Source organism: Suncus etruscus, chromosome 18, assembly GCF_024139225.1.
Source record: "Suncus etruscus isolate mSunEtr1 chromosome 18, mSunEtr1.pri.cur, whole genome shotgun sequence".
NCBI classification, from domain to species: Eukaryota; Metazoa; Chordata; class Mammalia; order Eulipotyphla; family Soricidae; genus Suncus; species Suncus etruscus.
This window is the reverse complement of record NC_064865.1, coordinates 13676516-13699547: the sequence shown is the minus strand read 5'-3', so window position 1 is coordinate 13699547 and position 23032 is coordinate 13676516. Positions and strand designations below refer to the sequence as shown.

At 32.7% G+C, this 23032-nt stretch overlaps 1 protein-coding gene across 1 annotated transcript; it reads right to left on the bottom strand.

Moving 5' to 3' along the window:
- Nucleotides 1-1186: 1186 nt before the first annotated feature.
- LOC125996486 (cysteine-rich secretory protein 3-like) lies at nucleotides 1187-16902 on the bottom strand. Its single transcript, XM_049765434.1, has 7 exons — nucleotides 16834-16902; nucleotides 10615-10731; nucleotides 7834-7921; nucleotides 4606-4754; nucleotides 4025-4119; nucleotides 2324-2412; nucleotides 1187-1314 (listed from the first exon to the last, which is right to left on the bottom strand). Exons 1-7 carry the CDS (start codon nucleotides 16900-16902, stop codon nucleotides 1187-1189), a joined length of 735 nt encoding a protein of 244 aa, XP_049621391.1.
- Between the last annotated feature and the right edge of the window lie 6130 nt (nucleotides 16903-23032).

The following is a 23032-nucleotide window of genomic DNA, read 5'->3' as shown; positions in this document are numbered from 1 at the left end:
AAGATCCCAAAAGAAAAGCCAATCTAAATATTATAATGTATCATAAATTCAACAATAGAAATTATTCTTTTTTATTTATAGGAAATTTACTTTGAAGTATTTTTATAGTCAGAGAAAATTTAAGATAGTGAAGTACATTTGTAGATTCTATTTAACCAGTTTCATATTTTCTTGATTTCACTTATAATGTTCTGACATATTTATGAAAAGAGAGAAATAGAGATTACTATGGAAAGGAGTTCAGATGCTCTTTACATTTCACCAATTTTTTCCAATAATGACACTTTTCCCCTTCTGTTTTAGTATTCTTTCTAAAATACCACATTGAAATTAACTTGCATTTTTCCTTAATAATTTCATATCTGTAAGGGGTCTTTAATTTTTCATACATTTTATGATGCTGATAGTTTTTGGGAGGGGTGTTGTTGAAGTCACGCCTATGAGTACTCAGAGCTTAAACCTGGCTGTGTACTCAGTAGTCACTGCTAGCTGAGTTTGGGAAGGTTATTAATGGCTGGATTTAATCATGTGTCAGCCTTGTGGAAGGGAAGTGCCAACACACTGTACTATTTTATGAGCCCTAACATTAATAGTTTTGAGAAATCTGATCAGAGCTATATTGCATAATATTCCTCATGTCTTATGTTGATATCTGCACTAGAGATAAAAAGAATGTCACAAGGTAAATTTCTAGTCATAGGAGATGGATACGTTAATCCACATGTCAGTTGATTAAAGTGACATTTTTCAGACTTGGATGTGGCCCCAAAATAAACAAAAAAAAGGTATTAGTATAAAGTAGAGTTAGTAAAGATAGATAATGTCCAGCAAACATATGATTGATACATCTTGGTATTTTAAGACTTTCTCCAAGAAGTATGATTCTTAATTTCAATGTACAGTTCTGATGAGATTAGTCATAAAATACAACTTTCATAATCACCAATTTGATTAAATTCATTAAACTTTAATCACCAAATTTATAATAAAATCCAGAGCTGTTTATCATGGGTTAGATTTAATTTTAGCATTTTAATAAAAGATTTCTACAGATTACAAAGGGAGTCCAGGTGAAAAATTATTACTGTTTGGAATCAAATATGTAGCTAGCATTCTACTAATTTTTATGATAGTAAATATCAAATACAAGCAGATGATATATCTTTGTTCAATCTGTGTTGGGAATTTAATGAATCTTGTTTTGACACTGGCAATCAGCCTCGCAGCCATTCTTGGTGAGCTCATGATCACAACCCAACATACCCACCAGACTTTTACAGTTTCCATATTTATCTTCTTGAATGCAACTGTTAGCTTAGTTTAAAAAAGAGAGGGAGAAAAAAATCATTTCATTAATATTATCATTCAGAGCTGTAACACAAACAGAAAATGTAAATGGATAGGAAGGAATTGAACAAACTAATTGATATCATTACACTCAAGATTATGACCATTTATTACTTTGTTCATAACATATATAATTACTAAATTTATCACTTGACATTCTCAGATAATGAGAATGAAATTTAAATGAATCTCTCTAGAACTCAGTATCCAAAATGACAATTATTAGCTTGTGGTTGCTTAAATGTAAGCATATTAAAATTAAATAAAATTAAAATTTTAGGTACTAAATGGTACCCATAACATTTCAAGTGCTCAAGCTAATGTGTCCAGGTAATACTATTTTTCAAAGCACTGTAAATATTGAATATTTCATTACTGAAAAAAGTTTTACCAGAAACTCTTCTTTCTAGATTCTATTGCGAATACTTACTCACAGAAATTAGAAATTAGTAGAAGATATTAATTAAATAATTAAAACAGAAGAAGTTTTCATTATAACTACTTCCAGTTGAATATCTAGCATTGGGTATAAAACAAAACATTTCAAATTAAATTCATCATTCTGAGTTGCGGTTAGGTGGTCATAGATACAGGGCTACATGTTGTATGTGCAAGGACCTAAAATTGATCTTTGGAACAATATGAACTTCAGCAATACTACTTGTTCTTGAGAGATTCTCCTCATTATGTTTACTGTGAACTGGACTCTCATGGTGATGTGTGGGGGGCATAATGAAATGCTTAGAACTGAACTAAGATTATGCAAAGCATAATCTCAGAATTTTGGACTATTTCTCTGTCCTTAAATGTGCTTATCATAAGAAATTATACCTAGACTCTAAATAATATAATGTGCTCATGTAATAATACAATAAGAATTATTACTTAAGTTGCCTACATTCATAAGATTTTTAAAATTTTTATAAAATTATGAATTTATTTTATTAAACTAACAATTAAATAAAATCAAACTTACTGCATAGTCCATTGTCACAGTCATTAGGGCAGGCAGCACACCGTGTTCCATTGATGTAAGGCACGTGCTTCTTGCTCTGAAGATTACCACTGTAATTTAAAAGAAAAAAATTAAAACTTTTTTTGGGTACAGCAGAGAGTGTCATTGCTTTGCATGTCATTGAGCCAGTTTACTCCCTAGCATCCCATATGATGCCTCAAACCTTCCAGAAATGATTCCTGAGCAAAGACAGGAGTAATTCCTGAGTGTTTCTGGGTTTTGCCCAAAAATCAAAAGAAAATATAACTTTTTATTTAGCTCTAAACAAACATTATGTGTTTTTGCATATATGTGTGTATAATTCAAATATATTGTATAAAGAATGGAAATGTTTAGTGCTATAAATCAAGGTATTCATGGATAATTTCTTGAGGGCTTTTATACGGGAAGGGTGCATATGTGAACATGCATTCTAAGCACACACGATTAATTATGAGAGGATTTAATATTAACTATTAAATTACCTATAATATTACTTATTACATTATCACAATATCACCTATCCCTGACAATTTGAAATTCATCAAGAATTTTTTGGTAAATATTTGAAATATGAGATTTAATTCTTTCTTTTTTTTTGGGATTTTTTTTTGGGGGGGTCACACCCAGCAGCGCTCAGGGTTTACTCCTGGCTCTATGCTCAAAAATTGCTCCTGGCAGGCTCAGGGGCCCATATGGGATGCCGGGATTCGAACCACCATCCTTCTACATCTAAGGCAAATGCCTTACTGCTGTGCTATCTCTCCAGTTCCAGATGTAATGATTTCTTGATAACACTATTAGGAAAATTATGAGGGAATTTATGAGGGAAACTATGATAGGCATTTTTAGATAATTAAAAAAACATTTAATTTTTTAATGTTAGATACATTTAAAGTAGAAAGATCTACAATTATGTAAAAGTTTTCTTTGCTAACTCTCTTCTACCCATAAAATAACCATAAAACTCTTGCTTTTCAGTGTAAGATTACAGAAGTTCTACTATCAATTACAGATGTAGAGAAAAGCTTCACATATACCTGAAGGGTAACCTTGAGTCTTGGGAAAGATAATTTACATGAAAGGTAAATAATTTTATTTATTTATTTATTTATTTTAGTTTTTGAGTCACACCTGGTGATGCTCAGGGGTTACTCCCTAGCTATGAGCTCAGAAATCGCTCTGGTTTGGGGGACCATGTGAGATGCCAGGGATCAAACCTGGTCCGTCCTGGGTCATCTGCGTGCAAGGCAAAAGCCCTACTGCTGTGCCTTGAAAGTAAATCATTTAAGACTTGAGGTGAAGAAAGAGAATCTGAGATTAATATATTTGGAATTAAAGAATTTTTTTTAAATTTTAAGTAGTTGATTGTGTCACTTTTGAAAAAAAGATTTCCAAAATTTTCCATGGTTTATAAACAATTAAAAATGTTTGGGGTTCTCCATATTGTGCTCACACTTAATCCTGACTGTGCTCTGAGATTATTCCTTCAAGGAACTAAGATACTATATGTAGTGACAGGGATCAAACACTGGTTGATACAGAGAAAGCAAGTGTCCTATCCTTTGTACTATCTCTCCAGTTCATAATATTATTTTGATCAGTTTTCTCTATCACAATAATGAAAAATAAAAAAAAAATGCTTATAAAATACTGACAGAAAACTCTGAAGTGTATACTTACGCAGGACAGTAACGGCAAACATAGTAATATTGTAGTCTTGCATTTGGACAATAGGCAGCTCCACATCCAAGAAGTGCAGAAGAAAACCAAACAACCTCCATATCCATGAGAAGAGAGAAAAGAACCCATTAGCAAATAAAAAAAATATTAAACAATGAAATATCACACTATTAAAGTAACACTAATTTATTTTGTTTCTTTATACTCATGATGCATTTTGTTTGATTATTGAATAAATCACATATTAAAATGACTTTAACTATAAAACCACATCAAACTTATAATGATAAACTGGTCAATAAATAATATTAATCAAAAAGCAAAAGTCTTAAAATATTGCATTTTTATGGACACTCACTACTGTAGCTGTTTAGATTTTTAGAAAAATTGAGGATTTTTCTTGTTAGATCTGTTAGGATTTTGAGAATGAAAAGTCACAACCAGCAGTATGATAAAAAGCCAAAATAATTTTTTGCCTATTGGGTCACTCCTTTCCTGTGTTCAACATTGAAAGCTGTTAAAATTTGGAGAGACTTTTTAAACAGGGTACTTATAAAAGTCAGTTAAAAATGTTTCCTTACCTGTGTGTAATGTCCAATCACTGCACCAGGACTCTTTGGTCCTATGCCATAAATAAAATCCTCCTTCTCATCATTCCAACTATCAATTGCTTCTGTCCATGTAGCTGGATAACTTGCCATAAAGAGATTCTCACCACAACCACTAGTACCTAAGGTATAAATATTGTTAATGAGGAAAATTATAGAACAGCTGGTAATTTTTATATATAGGTATGTGTGTCTGAATTTCTAGTTCTATCTCTATAAACTTAAATACCTATATATCAGCATATCTTTTTCTTAATTCCATTACCTTCTAACATATAAACAAGTTTTGAATAAATAATTTGCATTATGTAAGCTCAGGCATACATTATTATACATTAATATCTATATATACTAATTACACTAAATGTTCATTAAATGTTATTTAATAGCTATAAACCAAGCAGAAGTCAAATATACCAAAAACATTATGAATGGCCTCAAGACAAAAAACCTCAAGAGTCAAATTTTAAATAGATGAATTATTTTTTCTTTTTAATCAACTGATCATTTTTTATAACTGATGGTCTTTACTGATACAGTAAAACCTTTCTTTGCAAATTATAAATATTTTTCTTGCTTTCATATTATAACTTGCCAATAGCAGAAGTCAGTTTGTTACTCTCACCATGTTATATGTATGTTGTGCTTATGAACCAGAATATATATGTGTATATATATGTGTGTGTGTGTGTGTGTGTGTGTGTTATTTTGCATGTGTTATTTTGCATGGACTTTGAAAAACTCACTGCATATAGTCCTTGAAAATGATCACTGAGAATAAAACAAATGACTAAGAGAGATAATAATTTTAGAATTTTAAATTGGCCTCTTATCAGTAAAAGCTAAACACATGGGTCAAATGTTCTTAAATAAATTAGGGAATGAATAAAAGAACAGAAGCAAAAGATAAGAACAGCCAAAGCATGGAAAGAAGGGTGATGAACAAAAAAATGGAAGTGAAAGACACAAGTGAAAAAAAATGAAAGAATAGAGTGACAGAATAGAAATTATTCAAAGTATTTTCCAAGATTTAAAAGTTATATTTAGATGCTGGAGAGATGAGCATTTATACATTGGTACCTGGGCCTACCAGTGCATTCATTCCTCAGGTACCTATCGTCTTTAAAGCCCCACTGTATGTACTCATAGAACCTCTTGAGCAGTGCCTGGAATATCATGGTGTTCTCAGCACTGCTGGCAAGAATAGTGCAACAATTGTTATCTCTTAGAACTGATTCTTTCAGCCAAGTTGGTTGACTAAGTAGAGGAGTATCCATAGGCCCACAGAGCTCGGATTGTGAATTCCTCACTTCCTGCAAAAACCAATATTTATATTCATATAGCTTGACTTGCTTAGGCTACTTAAAAAGAGTTCAAACTATTTTCTTGGCTTCTTGAAGATGAAAGAAATTAAGAATTTAGAATAAATGTGCTTTTTTTATAATGTAGGACTATAATTTATAATGTTAGTAATAATGTTAGTGTCCCTCATTAATATCTCGAGGTACTCTTCAATCCCTATCTCCTTGAAAAATGAATTCTCAAGATTTATTTCTGTTATCCTTTTAATACATTTCCTGATATATGAGGAAGTCATTCTATGTTTTTCTCTTTGTAAAATCACTCCACGCACCTTATCTCCAACCTCAGGTGAACAAGTCTGAATCAGAGTCGTTCATGAAATAATACAAACCAGGTTGATGATGAAACTCGTGTAGTTAGGCAATCTTCTTATTGGAGAGAGCAAGCTGCCTGCCAGAACTGTCAATTTATTGAGAACTGTGACCAGTCCCACCTAAGTTTACAAGTAAGAAAATCCCTTTTGGGGTAAATTCAAGTTGTAAACAAACATACAAAGGAATCAGAGATGATCTTTGTTTAGGTAAAATAAGGTATAAACTAACACCTTTCTTCTTATGAATGCCTTAACTCAGTAAGATACCCATGTAGAGAGGAATTATTTCATCTTTTCTTATAACTAAGCACAGCTCACCTACACATACATTCAATTGTTTCTTTATTCATGCTTTAAATGAAAATATTAGTATAATTTGCTTTAATTTTCTACTGAATATAAACATATAGTTTATATTTTCATAACAAAATTATAAACAAAGTGGCAGTCTTGAAACAGCTTAATTATTTACTATTATATAGGGCGTGCCTATATCTGTGCATTTTTTTTTATAATATAGGTATCTTTTCTAATCATTCAGAACATGGTATTCCATCTCATTGTATTGTTGTACCTTTGTAGAATTAATGTTAATGATATTATTAATGATGTTAGATATTTTAAAGTAAAATAAGGAAGTTTGACAAAAATTCCACAAATTTTACAACAATTGAAACATTTTCAAACTAGTTATCAAACACAATTATATAATTTTCAAAACCAAGTAGTGTGCACAATATGAATAGGCAACCAGATTAAAAGTCAGAGAGTAGTTATACATTTCACATTCCTACTTCATTGCTGGTTACTTTTACCCCTGAAATCCAATTTTTGTACTCTTTATTATAGAAGAAGAAATGTGGGAGGAATAGTAGAGAGGGTAAGAATCTTGTCTTCACTTGGCTGAATTGACTTAGGTCCCCTGCACCCTTTATAACCTTTATGACCTGATCCTTGAGTGCTGATTCAGGATTAAGCCCTGAGCACTGCTGGTGTAGCATCCAAAACCAAATAATCAAATAAAAATTTAAGAGAGGGGAAAGATTTATACATAGAGAGAGAAAAAGAGAAGGAGAGAGAGTAGAGAGAGAAAAAGAGAAAGATAATATATGACCCTCTTGGCTCATGAGTTTCTTAGGAGGCAACAAACACTGTGAGATTATTGTATGAAAGGTGTTGCTTCTGAGTTCTTTCTCACTCATTTATTTATTTATTTTTGTTTTTCGGGCCACACCCATTTGATGCTCAGGGGTTACTCCTGGCTAAGCGCTCAGAAATTGCCCCTGGCTTGGGGAGACCATATGGGACGCTGGGGGATAGAACTGCAGTCTTTCCTTGGCTAGTGCTTGCAAGGCAGACACCTTACCTCTAGCGCCACCTCGCTGGCCCCATCTCAGAGTTATTTTAACTTGAGAGAAGCAGCAGAACAACCAATACATTTTAAAAACGGTTTGTTAGTGCAACACAAAATCCTCCTCTGCTATTCATTGTTCAACTATTCAACAAATATGTATTAATTAACATACTGATTTTTCGCAGCTCTTCTGGACTGTGTTGCAAAGTGCATTTATTTGCCCACTCTTGAGCTCTTTTTGCTGCTTCAGTACTCCATGCCTAAAAGGAACAAGTAAAAAAAAATATATGAAGTTAGTGAATCATACACAGAGTAGAATAAGCTTTATTATGCGATTAATAATGATTTATATCATTACACATATTAGTACAGGGATCTGCAGTCAGATCATACAATAATTTAAGTATTGAAAAATATTAGTTAGTGGGCTATTTATAAGTGCACAATTTTAAGGAGACTTTTGGTAATATTAGCAATATATTGATAAATTTGGAAATAAATAGGAAATGAATAGGAAAAAATTCCTCTTACCATGATTAGAAAAATTTCATTCTCAGTTTTCTTTTATTTTCACTGAATATCATTGGTACAAGTAACATTTTAGTTCTGAGTCCAGAAAATTATACATATGATTAATACCATATAAATTTTTCTAAGTGGAGGTCTACTTGATTTAGTTAAAGAGAGATAGTGATCAGAAAAAAACATAAGCATTGATTGTTCCATGCTTAACAATTTGGTTTTAATTCTATCGACAAAACTTAAATAGTTCTCTGAGTGGAATTAGCTCTTAAATCATTATTTATTTATTTTGATTTTTGGACCACACCCGGCTGCACTCAGGGGTTACTCCTGGCTCTGTGCTCAGAAATTGCTATTGGCAGATTTGTGGTACCAAATGGTTTTTTTTTGGGGGGTGGGGTGGGTGGATTTACACCCGGCAACGCTCAGGGGTTACTCCTGGCTCAATGCTCAGAAATTCCTCCTGGCAGGCTTGGGGGACCATATGGGAAGCCAGGATTCGAACCACCATCTTTCAGCATCTAAGGCAAATGCCCTGCCGCTTCACTATCTCTCCAGCCTCTGTGGTACCAAATGGAATGCCAGGGATTGAACCAGAGTTCTTCCTGGGTCAGCCATATGCAAGGTAAATGCCCTATGGCTATGCTAGCTCTGGCATTTCTTAAACTATTATTAAGTTAAATTCAGAATTCCATACTAGTGCCAGAGAGATAGCACAGAGATAGTGTTTACCTTGCACAAAGCCAACCCAGGAGACGGTGGTTTGATTTCTGGCATTTTATATGGTTCCCGAACCTTCCAGGGGTGATTTCTTAACGCAGAACCAGGAGTAACTCCTGAGTGCTTCAGGATGTGACCTCCCAAAAAACAAACAAACAAAAACAAACAAACAAAAAGAATTCCATACTATCTTAAAAGATAGTATGAACATGGCTTTTCCAAGGCCATGATCAATCATTGCAAATTGAGCTTGAAAATGTATGTTTGATAAGATTTGCAAGTGTAAGCCAGTTTGGGGGTACTTCATTTCTTTAAGAAGTTTTCTTTAAGTTTTAAATTGTTAAAACGTGAATTTTCACTTCTATTCTATTCTATTATAGATTATATTATATGATATTATATTATTATATTATAGAAAAGTCTTGAGGATTAGTGGAATCTCAGAGGAATAGATAGTGAAAACTGTAATGATATTTATATTGTATATGTACAAGGCTTTACACAAAGGGACTGGAAAGAGCAGTACATATTCTTGGAGCATATTAACAAATTGTTTCAGCTCAAAAGAAATAGAAAAATTCCAGTGAAATGTGAATATAGCATAGTCAATTATACGAGGTCAAAAGAATAAGCTGAATTAAAAAAAAAGGGATCATAAATTAGGATTTTGGGAAGTCTTCAAAACTATGGTTACTCTGAAATTGTATGTATTTATTTTCTGAGAAGAAAAATTCTATCTACAAATATGTGAGGGCCAAAGTGATAACACAGAGGTAGGGCTGACACAGGACAGACCTGAGTTCAATCTCTGCATCTCCTGAGCCAGGAGCAATTTTTGAGTGCAGAGCCAGGTGTAAGCCCTGAACACCACCAGGTGTGGCCCAAACAAACAAACAAACAAACATAAAACAAACAAAAAATATGTGAAATTCTAAAATATGGATATAAAAATGAATTCTAAGAGATTATTTTCATTTACTCTATAACTTTATTTAACCATAACAAGGGGACATTTAGAGTTTTCTGGCTTGCTCAACATAAAAGCAGAGCTCTGATAGAAAAATAGAACTAGAAAATTTTAGACACAATATTTCTTTTTTTTTAGACACAATATTTCTATGCAATACCAGATATCTACTTCTACTTTTATTTTTTTTATTCATTTTTTGTTTTGTTTTGTTATTGGGGGCCACACCCAGTGACATTAAGGTATATGCTCAGAAATCGCTCCTGGCTTGGGATGCCAGGGGATCGAACCCAGGTCCATCCTAATCTAGCGCCAGCAAGGCAGATGCCTTACTGCCCTGTGCCACCACTCCGGTCCCCAGATACCTACTTTTACCCAGTTTGGTACATACCACTATCTTAGCTAGTTTATACATTCTGGTCCATAACAGTCTCTACATTACTGCCTCTTACCATTCCTTTTTTTTTTTTTGTATTTAAGTATTGTGGTTACAAAATTGTTCATGACTGAGTTTTAATCAGACAATTTGTATAAACCCCCTTCACCAGTGCATATTTTCCATCGCCCATGTCCATAGTTTTCTTCCCAACCTCCCCAAAGATTAGCTCTGGGGCAGTTATTTTACTTCTCTCTCTCTCTCTCTCTCTCTCTCTCTCTCTCTCTCTCTCTCTCTCTCTCCCCCCACACCCTTGCTTTTCCTTTTACACATTGTGGTTTGCACTATTATCAATGAAAGCATCTTACCATTTTTACCATGTTGGTGGCAGGTGGTATGACGGTTCTTCTACACTCATTGTGCTTATCTACAATTTCTGTTTGAATTGCAGGTAGAGAGGTTGACAATGAATCAAAAAATGAATCCTAAAGGTAAGTAAAATAAGATAAAATATTTTTAAACATTTATGAAAATTATTTATGTGACTAATTCATTGAAGGCCATGGGATCACTTTAAAAGATTTGGCTCTAGTCAATATTCATTAGTTGTTATAGAGGAAACTGTAAAAAAATTGTTTTTTGTTTATTTTTGGGCCACACCCTGCAATGCTCAGGGGTTACTCCTGGCTCTCTGCTCAGAAATTACTCCTGGCAGGCACGGGGGACCATATGGGATGTCCTGGGTCAATGCTTGCAAGGCAAACGCACTACCGCTGTGCTATTTCTCCGGCCCTGGAACTGTAAAAATTTTTAATTATAAAAAGTGGCTATTTGAAAGCTTGTAAGTGGAAAGTAATTTTTGCTTGAAAAACTAAAAACTATTCTGACACACAAATGCCAATTTCTTTGTACAAGGTGACTTTGAATGTGATTTTTTTTATTTATTATTTATTTATTTATTTATTTGGGGTTTTGGCCACACATAGTAGCACTCAGGGGCTACTGGCTATGGGCTAGAAATCACTCCTGGCTTGGGGGACCAAATGGGATGCCAGGGATTAAAAAGAGTTCCATCACAAGTCAGCTGTGTGCAAGGCAAAAAAGCCCTACCACTGCCCCTCCGCTCTGACCCCTGAATGTGACTTTAAATGGCCACAAAATATAAAATAGGAATAGTAAAAATCACATGCAGAGGTCATTGAGGTTAGAGCCAAAGATTCATCCAAGAGTTGGAGATCAAACATGAAGTCTATATTACTAAGAGAATGGTTAGGCCCATTTTAGATGCATTCCACATTATAATACATAATTACCCTGTGAATGATTTTTATAAAGTTGCTCAAAAGACAACGTGGTAATATTACTATTTCCCCAAGGCAATTAGGATTCTGACAGTCATCTAATTAATGACCTATTGTTGACCCTTTAAGTTAGTAGCTTAAACATAACTAATAATACATTATATTAACTGCTGATATATTTGGTTCTTTTTTTTTTTTTTTTTTTTTTGGCATGTGGGAAATGAAGAAGCAGTTCTAGGCCACAGTATGTTTGAATTATTTACCTAAGAACTAACTGATAGTCTACAGATACAAAAGTTGTGATACCTTGGGGACAGTAGTAATACTGTAATAATGGTTAAGGTACTTGTCTTGTCAGCAATTTTGGGCCAGAATCCCCAGTATCACTATGGTTACCCAAACCAGTCAGAAATAATCCTTGAGCATAGAGTCAAAAGTAAGGTCTGATTACCACAGGATGTGACCCAAGAAATGCGTATCAAATTTAGTCCCCAGGAAAAGGGAGATAATAACTGTTATTTTTTCTTAATTGTTTGTTGAGAACATTGTGAATTTACAAGATGTTCATAGTTGTATTTAAGGCATAAAATGACAGTGAATTAAGGCCATTCCCACCACCAGTACTGAAGTCCTTCCACCAGAGTTCCCAGCATCCCATACCTCCAATCTTAATCCCCTAGTCTACCAGTGTAACAGGTCCATTTTGTGTTTAGACTATTATAGTTTGGGTCTTTTGGTTCTTTGAATTGGTATTTAGTTTTAACTGTTATTTTTTCCCAATGAACCTGAAACCACTTGGCCTCTGGACCCCATCTACTTTTTTTTTAATTTTCTCAATTTGTAGAAAGGCATAGGAATATTGGATATATTTATTCATATCCCAAGGTTCTATGAAAAAGGCAGTGGGAGTCTCTATCTAGGAGATATAAATAAAATACAATTTAGAAAGGGTGGCTGTGGCAGGGTTTTTTTCTTTTTTCTTTTTGCATAAGATCAGTAAATGTTGTGGAAATTAGAAAGGAAATACCCTTGGCCTAAACCAACAGGGTGTACCTAGAAGCATATACTCTTATAAAACTGACTACAGGCTCTATTCATACTAATTGTCCAACCCTAAGGTCTTACTTTATGATCCTAAAAAAAATTCTACTCAGTCACAGTTGTGGAAGTCAGGCTTCTGTAATTTAAGATATTGGTTTTTGCACAGATCCTAAAAGTAAATGAAAATGAAGACACAAATTACAGGAATTTACATCAAAACTGGCACTAAGAGGAAAATTTATAGCTCTGCAAACAGACATCAGGAAGAAAGAATGGGACTAAATAAAATGCTTAATAACACAGCTTATAAAATTAGAAATTGATCAACAAATGAAACCAAAAATAGGTAGGCAGAAGAAAATAACAAGCTACAATAGAAATCAGTGAACTGGACATCACAAAAACATTTTGAAGATCAACGAAAGCAAAAGTTGTTTCTTTGAAAATAATAGAGAATATTAATAAGCCACTAGTAAAACTCATAAAGAAATGGAGAGAGAGATACCTAAAAAACCAGATTAGAAATAAAGGGAATGATCACTACAGATACTTCAGAGACTACTTTGAGAAACTCTATGCCATGAAATATGAGAACCTGGAAGAAATGGATAAAATCTTGGACTTGTATTCTTCCATGTTTAAACCAGAATGATCTAACATACCGGTATCTAATCAGGACCACCATAACTGAGGAAATTAAAATGGTAATCAAACATCTTCCTAAAAACAAAAGCCCAGGCCCAGATGGGTTCACTAACAAATTCTTTCAAATCTTTCAAGATGAACTACTACCAATCCTTTTCAGGCTCTTTCATGAAATTGAAAAATCAGGAACACTCCCAAATAAGTTTTTATGAAGCTAATATCACCTTGATACCAAAACCAGTCAAAGCCGCTGCTGCTGCAAAAAAAAAAAAAGAACTACAGACTAATATCCTAATGAACACAGATGCAAAGATCCGCAACAAAATTCTAGCAAATAGGACCCAATACCTCATCAAGAAGGTCATACTCTACTACCAAGTAGGCTTCAATCTAGGAATGCAAGGATGGTTTAACATATGTGAATCAATCAACATAATACAACCATTACAACCAAAAGAAAACTAAAAATCATATGATCATATCAATAGATGCAGAGAAAGTATTCCATAAAAACTCTCATCAAAATGGGAATGCAAGAAAATTTTCACAATAGAGTCAAGACTATTTATGACTAGTCAATGGCAAATAATATTCTCAATGGAGAAAAACTAAAAGCCTTTCCTCTAAAATCTGGTACAAGGAAAGGCTGCCCTATCTCACTACTTCTATTCAACATAGTGTTGATAGTTCTTGTCATAGCACTTAGGCAAGAAAAAGTGGTCAAGGGAATCCAGATATAAAAGGTAGAAGTAAAGTTCTCACTGTTTGCAGACATCATGATATACCTAAAAAAACCCTTAAGACACTACCAAAAAGCTTCTAGAAACAATAGATTTATATTTCAAAGTGGTATGCCACAAAATTCAAACACAAAAATCAATACATCAATATATTAATATCAATACACAAAAATATTCTACATCAATAGTGATAGAGAAGAAATTGACATTATAAAAACAATACCCTTCACATTAGTGTTACACAAACTCAAATATCTTGGAGTCAACTTAAATAAAGATGTGAAGGTCCTATATAAAGAAAACCACAAAAGCCTTCTCCAAGAAGTAAAAGAGGACACAGTGAAATGGATACACATACCCTGATCATGGTTTGGGAGAAATAAAATCACTAAAATATCAATACTCTCAAAGCATTGTACATATTGATTGCAATCCCTCTAAGGATACCCATGTCATTCTTCAAAGAACTTGATCAAACACTCCTAAAATCCATTTGGAACAATAAACACCCATGAAAAGCTAGAGAAACCCTGAGAAAAGGAATATGGAAGCATCACTTTCCCCAACTTTAAATTGTACTACTAAGCTATAGTCATTAAAACAGCATGGTACTAGAATAAAGACAGACCCTCAGTTCAGTGGAATATACTTGAGTATTTAGACAATGTTCCCAGACAATTAGTTAATCTTTACTAAAGGGGCAATTAATTCAAAATGGAGCAAGGAAAGTCTCTTCAACAAGTGGTGTTGGCACAACTGGTTAGCCACTTGCAAAATAGCAAACTCATACCCCCATTTAACACCATACAGAAAGCTCAAACCCAAATGAATTAAAGACCTTAATATCAAGCCTGAAACCCTAAGGTATATAGAACAACATGTAGGTAAAACATTCAATGATATTGGAATAAAGGCATCTTCAAGGTGGAAACAGCACTCTCCAGAGATTAACAGATGGGACTATATTAAGCTGAGAAGCTTCCCCATTTCAAAGTAGACTACCCAGGATACAAAAGCCACCCACAGAATGGGAGAAACTATTCACTTAATACCTGTCAGACAAGGGGCTAATATCTAAGATATACAATTTACTGACAGAACTTAACAAGAAAAAAACACCTAACCTCATCCAAAACTGGGGAGAAGTAATGAACAGACATGTTTTCAAAGAGGAAATACAAATGGCCAAAAGGCACATGAAAAAATGTTCCACATTGCTAATAATCAGGGAGATGCAAATCAAAACAACAATGAGGTACCATCTCAAGCCACAGAGACTGGCACACATTACAAACAACAAGAACAATCATTGCTGTGAGGATGTGGGGAGAAAGTAACTCTCATGTACAGCTGGTGGGAATGCTGTCTAGTCCAGCCTTTCTGGAAAACAATGTAACTGTTTTCCAAAAAATATATATATAACATATAATATATATATGTTAAAACATGTATAACATATAACATATATAACATAGATAATATATATAACATATATAAAACATATACAAAATATAATTTTTTCCTCAAAAACTGGTAATTGTGCTACCATATAATCCAGCTATATCTTTCCTACGGATGGATATACCCTAGGAACACAAAAACACAATACAAAATCCCTTCCTGAAACAAGATTCATTCAGCACTATGTAGAATAGCCAGACTCTGGAAACAACCGAGATACCCTTCAACAGTCAAATGGCTAAAGAAAGTGTGGTACATATACATAATGAAATATTATGCAGCCATCAGGAGAGATGAAGTCGTGATATTTTCTATATATTGATGTACATGAATCCATTATGCTGATTGAAATAAGCCAGAGGGAAAAAGGGAGAAACAATAATTTCAGTGATCTATGGGTTTAAGAAAAATAAGAGACATTATTGTTATAATTGCCAGAGATTATAGTAACACTTAACAAAATATTAAGAATATTAGAATATCTCATACTATGCATGACAACAACATGAACAAATTGAAAAATATAAATATCATACTAAATTTATTTAGTACATTTTATGTTATTTGCTGCTGTGTGAATGGAACTGAAGGTATGATGAGTGAAGTGAGAAGGAAAGGGTCAGGTAAGAAAAAAATAGGCAGACTCTAAGGAAACATAGTCTGGGCATAAGAAAGGGTGAGAGACAGTAGACTTTGATAATGATTTATACAAGTGAGTTTACCAAAGTAGGTGAATGGGAGGGGATCCTAACAATTGTGGATAGAAGTGGACATTGTGTTGGGCAGTGTAGTGTCTGAACATTGTTTATATAAAATTGTAACTTTAACAGTATTAAAAATGATAGAGCTTCTAATAGAAATATTTACTATATTAATTCTTGGTCCCCAAACACTGCTGAGTGTATCCCCACCTTCCATTCCTGAAATGAAAGTTTTTATAGCTTCTAAATCTATAGGCTAAATTTTAATCTATCAAATCATTATATGTAATTTCAATTTTTGGTGCCATTTATAAAAGAAAATATATTTATTGATAGTTATAATATATGTTATTTATCTACATTTAAAATATAGTTCATTAAGCAACAAATGTTGAAATTTCTATAAGATAATTTTATTCCTTTATTTGACTATATTTCAAAGTTTTCTATACTGTTGGGAAAATCTCAGTTAAAACTACGATTTTTTCAGTGTTCAATATCCTCATATTACTAGTGGTTGCTATATTTCTTCTTATAGCCTCAGATCTAAATATGTTCAATACTTTGAGTAGCTAAGAATCTTGTCAGGTTAACTATTACATATCTTTTAGTTACTTTAAAAATACACTAAGTACCTTGCTACCCAACTAAGGATGCATACATTATTTTGCAAAGTTTATTTTTTAACTTGACCATACCTGTCCATTTGCAGGAAAGAATGAGAATAACACTGCAGTGAAACTCAGTAACACTGGGAATAATGCCATTTCTGGAAAAAATGGAACAATAAATTGTATAGTAATCCTTAGATTATAAATTAGTGGATACAGAAAAACAAAACAATATAATCTAGTATATCTAGTACATAATTAGTATATCTCAGTTATATCTCAGTAACAGAACAAGTGGAGATTATCACTTGGTGCATTTGAATGTAAATTAGTCTCAGAAACATCATCCCATTGTATAATAAATGATAATAGATGTACTTTACTGTAACTCTTGATATATTTCTATAAGTGTTGAAGATATGCCATTAAATTACTCCATAGGCCCATTATCTTATTTAGAATTTCTTCAATTCCAAGGAAAAGGCTCTCATTACTCAAGTATCAGTAGAATATTTTACTATTTGATGTCATTTTTACTCTTAATGGGATAATAAGGCATTAGTCCCATTTGGTTTTCTTTTTTTTCCATAAAATATTTTTTTATTTAAACACCTTGATTACATACATGATTGTGTTTGGGTTTTAGTCATAAAAGGAACACCACTCATCACCAGTGCAACATTCCCATCACCCAAGTCCCAAATCTCCCTCCTCCCCACCCGACCCCTGCCTGTACTCTAAACAGGCTCTGCATTTCCCTCATACATTCTCAATATTAGGACAGTTCAAAATGTAGTTATTTCTCTAACTAAACTCATCACTCTTTGTGGTGAGCTTCCTGAAGTGAGCTGGAACTTCCAGCTCTTTTCTCTTTTGTGCCTGAAATTTATTATTGCAAGAATGTCTTTCATTTTTCTTAAAACCCATAGATGAGTGAGACCATTCTGCGTTTTTCTCTCTCTCTCTGACTTATTTCACTCAGCATAATAGATTCTGTGTACATCCATGTATAGGAAAATTTCATGACTTCATCTCTCCTGACAGCTGCATAATATTCCATTGTGTATATGTACCACAGTTTCTTTAGCCATTCGTCTGTTGAAGGGCATCTTGGTTGTTTCCAGAGTCTTGCTATGGTAAATAGTGCTGCAATGAATATAGGTGTAAGGAAGGGATTTTTGTATTGTATTTTTGTGTTCTTAGGGTATATTCCTAGGAGTGGTATAGCTGGATCGTATGGGAGCTCGATTTCCAGTTTTTGGAGGAATCTCCATATTGCTTTCCATAAAGGTTGAACTAGACGGCATTCCCACCAGCAGTGGATAAGGGTTCCTTTCTCTCCACATCCCCGCCAGCACTGTTTGTTCTCATTCTTTGTGATGTGTGCCATTCTCTGTGGTGTGAGGTGGTATCTCATTGTTGTTTTGATTTGCATCTCCCTGATGATTAGTGATGTGGAGCATTTCTTCATGTGTCTTTTGGCCATTTGTATTTCTTCTTTGTCAAAGTGTCTGTTCATTTCTTCTCCCCATTTTTTGATGGGATTGCTCCTTCTGAGGAAACTGAAACCCATTTGGTTTTCTTAAGATCTCCTGAGTACTTTATAAATATCTCTCCATAAATATCCTTTTTAATTACTCAGTAGCCAAAATAAACTAATAAAATTTCTTTGTAATTAAAAATCTGGTTGATTTATAAATATCTAGAAAATCCATTGCCCTCAAAATAATTTGTGTCTCATTATATATTGCAATTAATATAGGTTTACAACTTATTTTGATAGAGTTGATAAATTTATAAGGCTACTAAAGAAAGTTAATAGAAAATTTAAGAGTCACATCAAACAAATTAGCCTTTAAAGCACTAAGAGCAGTGGGAGAAATAGTACATTATTTGAGGAACTTTCTTCCATGTGAACCTGGCTTGATCTGGGCATTGTATGAACAACAATCACTGCCAGGAACTAGCCCTGTGTACAGTGTTGGGTTAGCTTCTGATCATTTCCAGGTACAAACCTTACAGCTATAAAGAATATAAGTTTTTTGCTTTGTTTTGTTTTGGGGGGCACACCCAGTGACTATCAAGCACTCAGAAATCTCTCCTGGCTTGGGGGACCATACGGGATGCCGGTGGATTGAATTGCAGTCCATCCTAGGTTAGCATGTGCAAGGCAAACGCCCTACTGCTTGTGTCACTGCTCCAGCCCTAGAATATATGACGTCTTTAGAATAATATATTTTCTAGTGCTAAAATATTAGCTTTCCTCATGAAGAAAATAACATAGGCATTGTTCTTAAGGGTTAAAATATAGGAATAAATGTGTAGATTCCTTTTATTGTCAAAATTACCCCTCTTTATTTATTATACCTATAAGCAAAAGAATATGGCATGCATTTCCTGATTTTAATTTTTATTATGGTATTTAATTATATTATGATATGATATATTATGATAGTCAAGAATGTGAGATAGATACTGGAATGTATTTTCAAATCAATAGAATTGAATTGAGATCCTAAAGATAAACTCAAATTTTGGACAAACAATACATGACAAAAGAACCACATACAGAAATCAGAGTAAAGAAAATCTCTACAAATGGTCTCTAGATAGGTGTTTGGCCATATATTATTATATAAAAATATATGAAATTGTATGTAAATATATAAAATCTTTCATGATACATAAAAATTAAATCAAATTAGATTAAACCATAGACCAGAATGCATAGGATACATTGAGGAAAAAATAGGAATAGCCCTTCAAAATGTGAACTCAGTTATGTCTTCAATGACTTACCTATTTAGCAAAATAACAAAAATAAACAAATAGGACTAGATAAAGTTTAAAGGTTTTGCATGATAAAGGAGACTCAGACTAAAATAGAAAGGTTTCCACTGAATGGGAGAAAACAGTTGCACATCATAAGTCAAATAAAGTGCTAATGTCTAATATATATACAAATTTCACAAAGTTCATCAACAACAAAAAATAACAACCATAAAAATTTGAGAGAAGAGATAACGAAATTCTTTCACAAAGAAAACATACAAATGAGCACTAAAAAGTGTTGATTTCACTTACTATTAGAGAAATAAAAATATATAATCTAATGGCTCAATTAAAATGATTAGAAATAACTAGTATTAATGGGGAGGTTATTAAAGGAACTTTCATTCCAAGTTGGTGGGAATGTCATCTGGTTTAGCCTTTGTGAAGAAAAAAATACCTATAAAATTTCTCAAAAAAATTAATACTAGGGTTTCCATATTAGTTAGTAATTCCACTTTTAGCATCTATTTTATTCCAGTTAAACAAAAGCAAGGGAGTAGTCAGCAGCAATCTATGACAAGACCTTGACTTTAGATGAGAAATTAGGTTATCAATAGAGATGGAGGGGGGAGAACAAAGAGGCAGACTCAAAGCAACATAGTGCATAAAAGAAAATCTTAGGCATTTTGTAGAGGTGAGGTGTTTTAAATTTTGCATCAAAACAATTACCTTTAATACTGTTGCATCCATATTACTTAATATATAATCAAATAAGATATATGCATGTACCAGGTACATTATAGGTATTGACACATATTTGTATTAATCTTAACACAGGAAAGAAATGCAATCTTTCATTCTTTGAATCTGTTATTTAAGCTTTCTTTAGACTATTTTTTCACCATTTGTCAGTGAAACAAAAAATACTGACCCATTGTAGTATTTGAAGAACTTCTACATTTCATTATTTGGATAATCTGTAAATATATATACATTATACTCACTGAAATCTCAACTTTCCAAGAGTAAAATTAGTTCCTGTTTAACTGAATTTACTAAACAAAATTTCACTAAAGACTTAGATGACTCTGATTTCAAGAATGCTTGACTCATATTTTCCTTTCTACTTAAAAACCAAACTTTTCAGGATTAATTGACCTTGCAAGGAATCTTTAGATTTGCTCTTTGGTTTGTGATTTGTAATCAGTAAATATGTTTTGATCACTCTAAAGAATGATTTCTATTATAGGCATTTTTTTATGAGTTAGCTGATAGGCAAACTTAAATCTTATGATAATATATATATTCTCTAAGTTTTGTATATGACAATTTTCCACAAGCATAAAAACAAAAAATATATTTCACATTTCCATTGAAATCATTTTGTCATTTATTCATATGTTTATCCAGATTCACTTCTTATTTACTAAAGAATATTGAATTCTCTGTGAAAGTCACCTACTTATTAAAATATACATATCTAACATATACAGTTACAATATTTCAATTACTTATAAAATGTAGTTACTAGGTTGACCTTTGACTGAAAGTTCTAAATAGTTAATTTTTTCATTGTATTTAAGTACATTTCCTGTTTTTTTAATTATGCATTTTTGTTGATAATCTTTAAAAAGATATTCTATCTTAAGAAAAATGTTAAACATTTTCATGAATACATTAGACATAGCTTTCTGTGCTTGATTATTTAATACATTTAAATTAAGATATTACTACATGTTAACATGAAGTTATTAATATGGAAGTATGCACATATATAAACTTGGTATATCTTTTCTTATTAAAAGAAATACTAACACAATAAGTTAAAATGTCATCCATAGACATGAGAATTAATTTTGTTTCTTCTATAATGAAAGTTTAAAAAATTATTTAAATATTGATTGGAAATAAGTACTTTTGGATAAAGTTATAGTGATTCTTCTTGCTTAAATATTCTAAGACATTAAGATAAATTTAAAAAACTATCAGTACAATTTTGAAAATAATGCATTTCTTTATTTTCTATGATTTATCCCTAATAGAATATAAATATGTTGACACCAAAAATATATACCTTACAATTCAGATGTCTTCACTTGCTTCTTGGAGAAGAATAAAGTATCTGTTTTAGCTGCTGGGAGAAGAAAGGTGGAGAGAGAGAGAGAACAGTGAGACATATATACACTGAACTTATTTCCTGTTTTGGCAAGTTCTGGTTGTTCCAGTGCACTCAGGCCAGTAAAGGTGACTGAAACAGGATTTGTCATAATAATAGAGTCATATTTCACTGCTGTTTGTTCACTGCACCTTAGACATTATTTATAGATTATCCATACAGCTATTTAGGAAAATTTTCTTAATATTTATTTATTTTCTGATAATTGCCTTTTATGAAATCTATTCACAATGATCAATAATTTGATAAATTAATCTAAATATAATATTAATATTTTCAACATTAATATGTACAATATATATTTATCTATGAATGAAGACAATCTTATCATTTTGTAAACTCTAAAGATAAGGTCTTTACTTTCCTAGAAATCACTTAGCATGGAGGTAAGGTATTTGCCTTGCATGCAGGAGGATGGTGGTTCGAATCTTGGCATCCCATATGGTCCCCTGAGCTTGCCAGGCGCGATTTCTGAGTGTAGAGCCAGGAGTCACCCCTGAGCACTGCCAGGTGTGACCCAAAAACCTAAAAAAAAAAATAAAAAAAGAAATATGTTGGATTTTATTGTTTGTAAAATTTAATTTATTTCTTATTTTTATTAATATATTAATGTAAGCACCATGATTATGAGCATGTTTATAGTTGAATTTCAATCATATAAAGTACACTCCCCTTTACCAGTGCAACCTTTCCACCACCATCAATGCTCCTTTCCTTATTTCTCTCTTCCCCTACTCCCTGCCTTCTATTTCTCTCGCTCACTATCATCATGATAGTTGTTGGTGTCTTTATATCTCTAACTGTCTAACTGCACTCACCAATATTTATGGTAATTTTATTTTTTATTTTAAATTTAAAATCACAATGCCTTTCAGAGAAATATGGTCAAGATCCACATTAAATTGCTAAAGACATATAAGCAAGAGCTTCTCCTGTCATTATCTTTTACCTCTATGTAATTTAACATTTGCTTTCATTACCTACTTAATTATCAGCCTTTAGCTCTATGTATGAACCTGCACAGATGAATAATAGTCATACTGGTATTTAATAAATAATATTTTATAATAAAAGCTTGCATATTAGATTTAGTTCTTTACAGATTTTTTTTGTTATTCCTCAGAAGCAATAGGGACACATGGGGCCACTTCTGGTGCTATTAAGTCATCCAGGTTGGACTATTTAGTGTATGTCAGACAATGCCCATTGCTTGGATGCCTTAAAATCCTAAGATAAAATAGTTTGAAGTTATTCATAAGCTTCACTAGATCATTAAAGTGCATTTTCCTCATGTTATTTTTCATCCAAGGAACTGATAAATTAATACCTAACAACCTT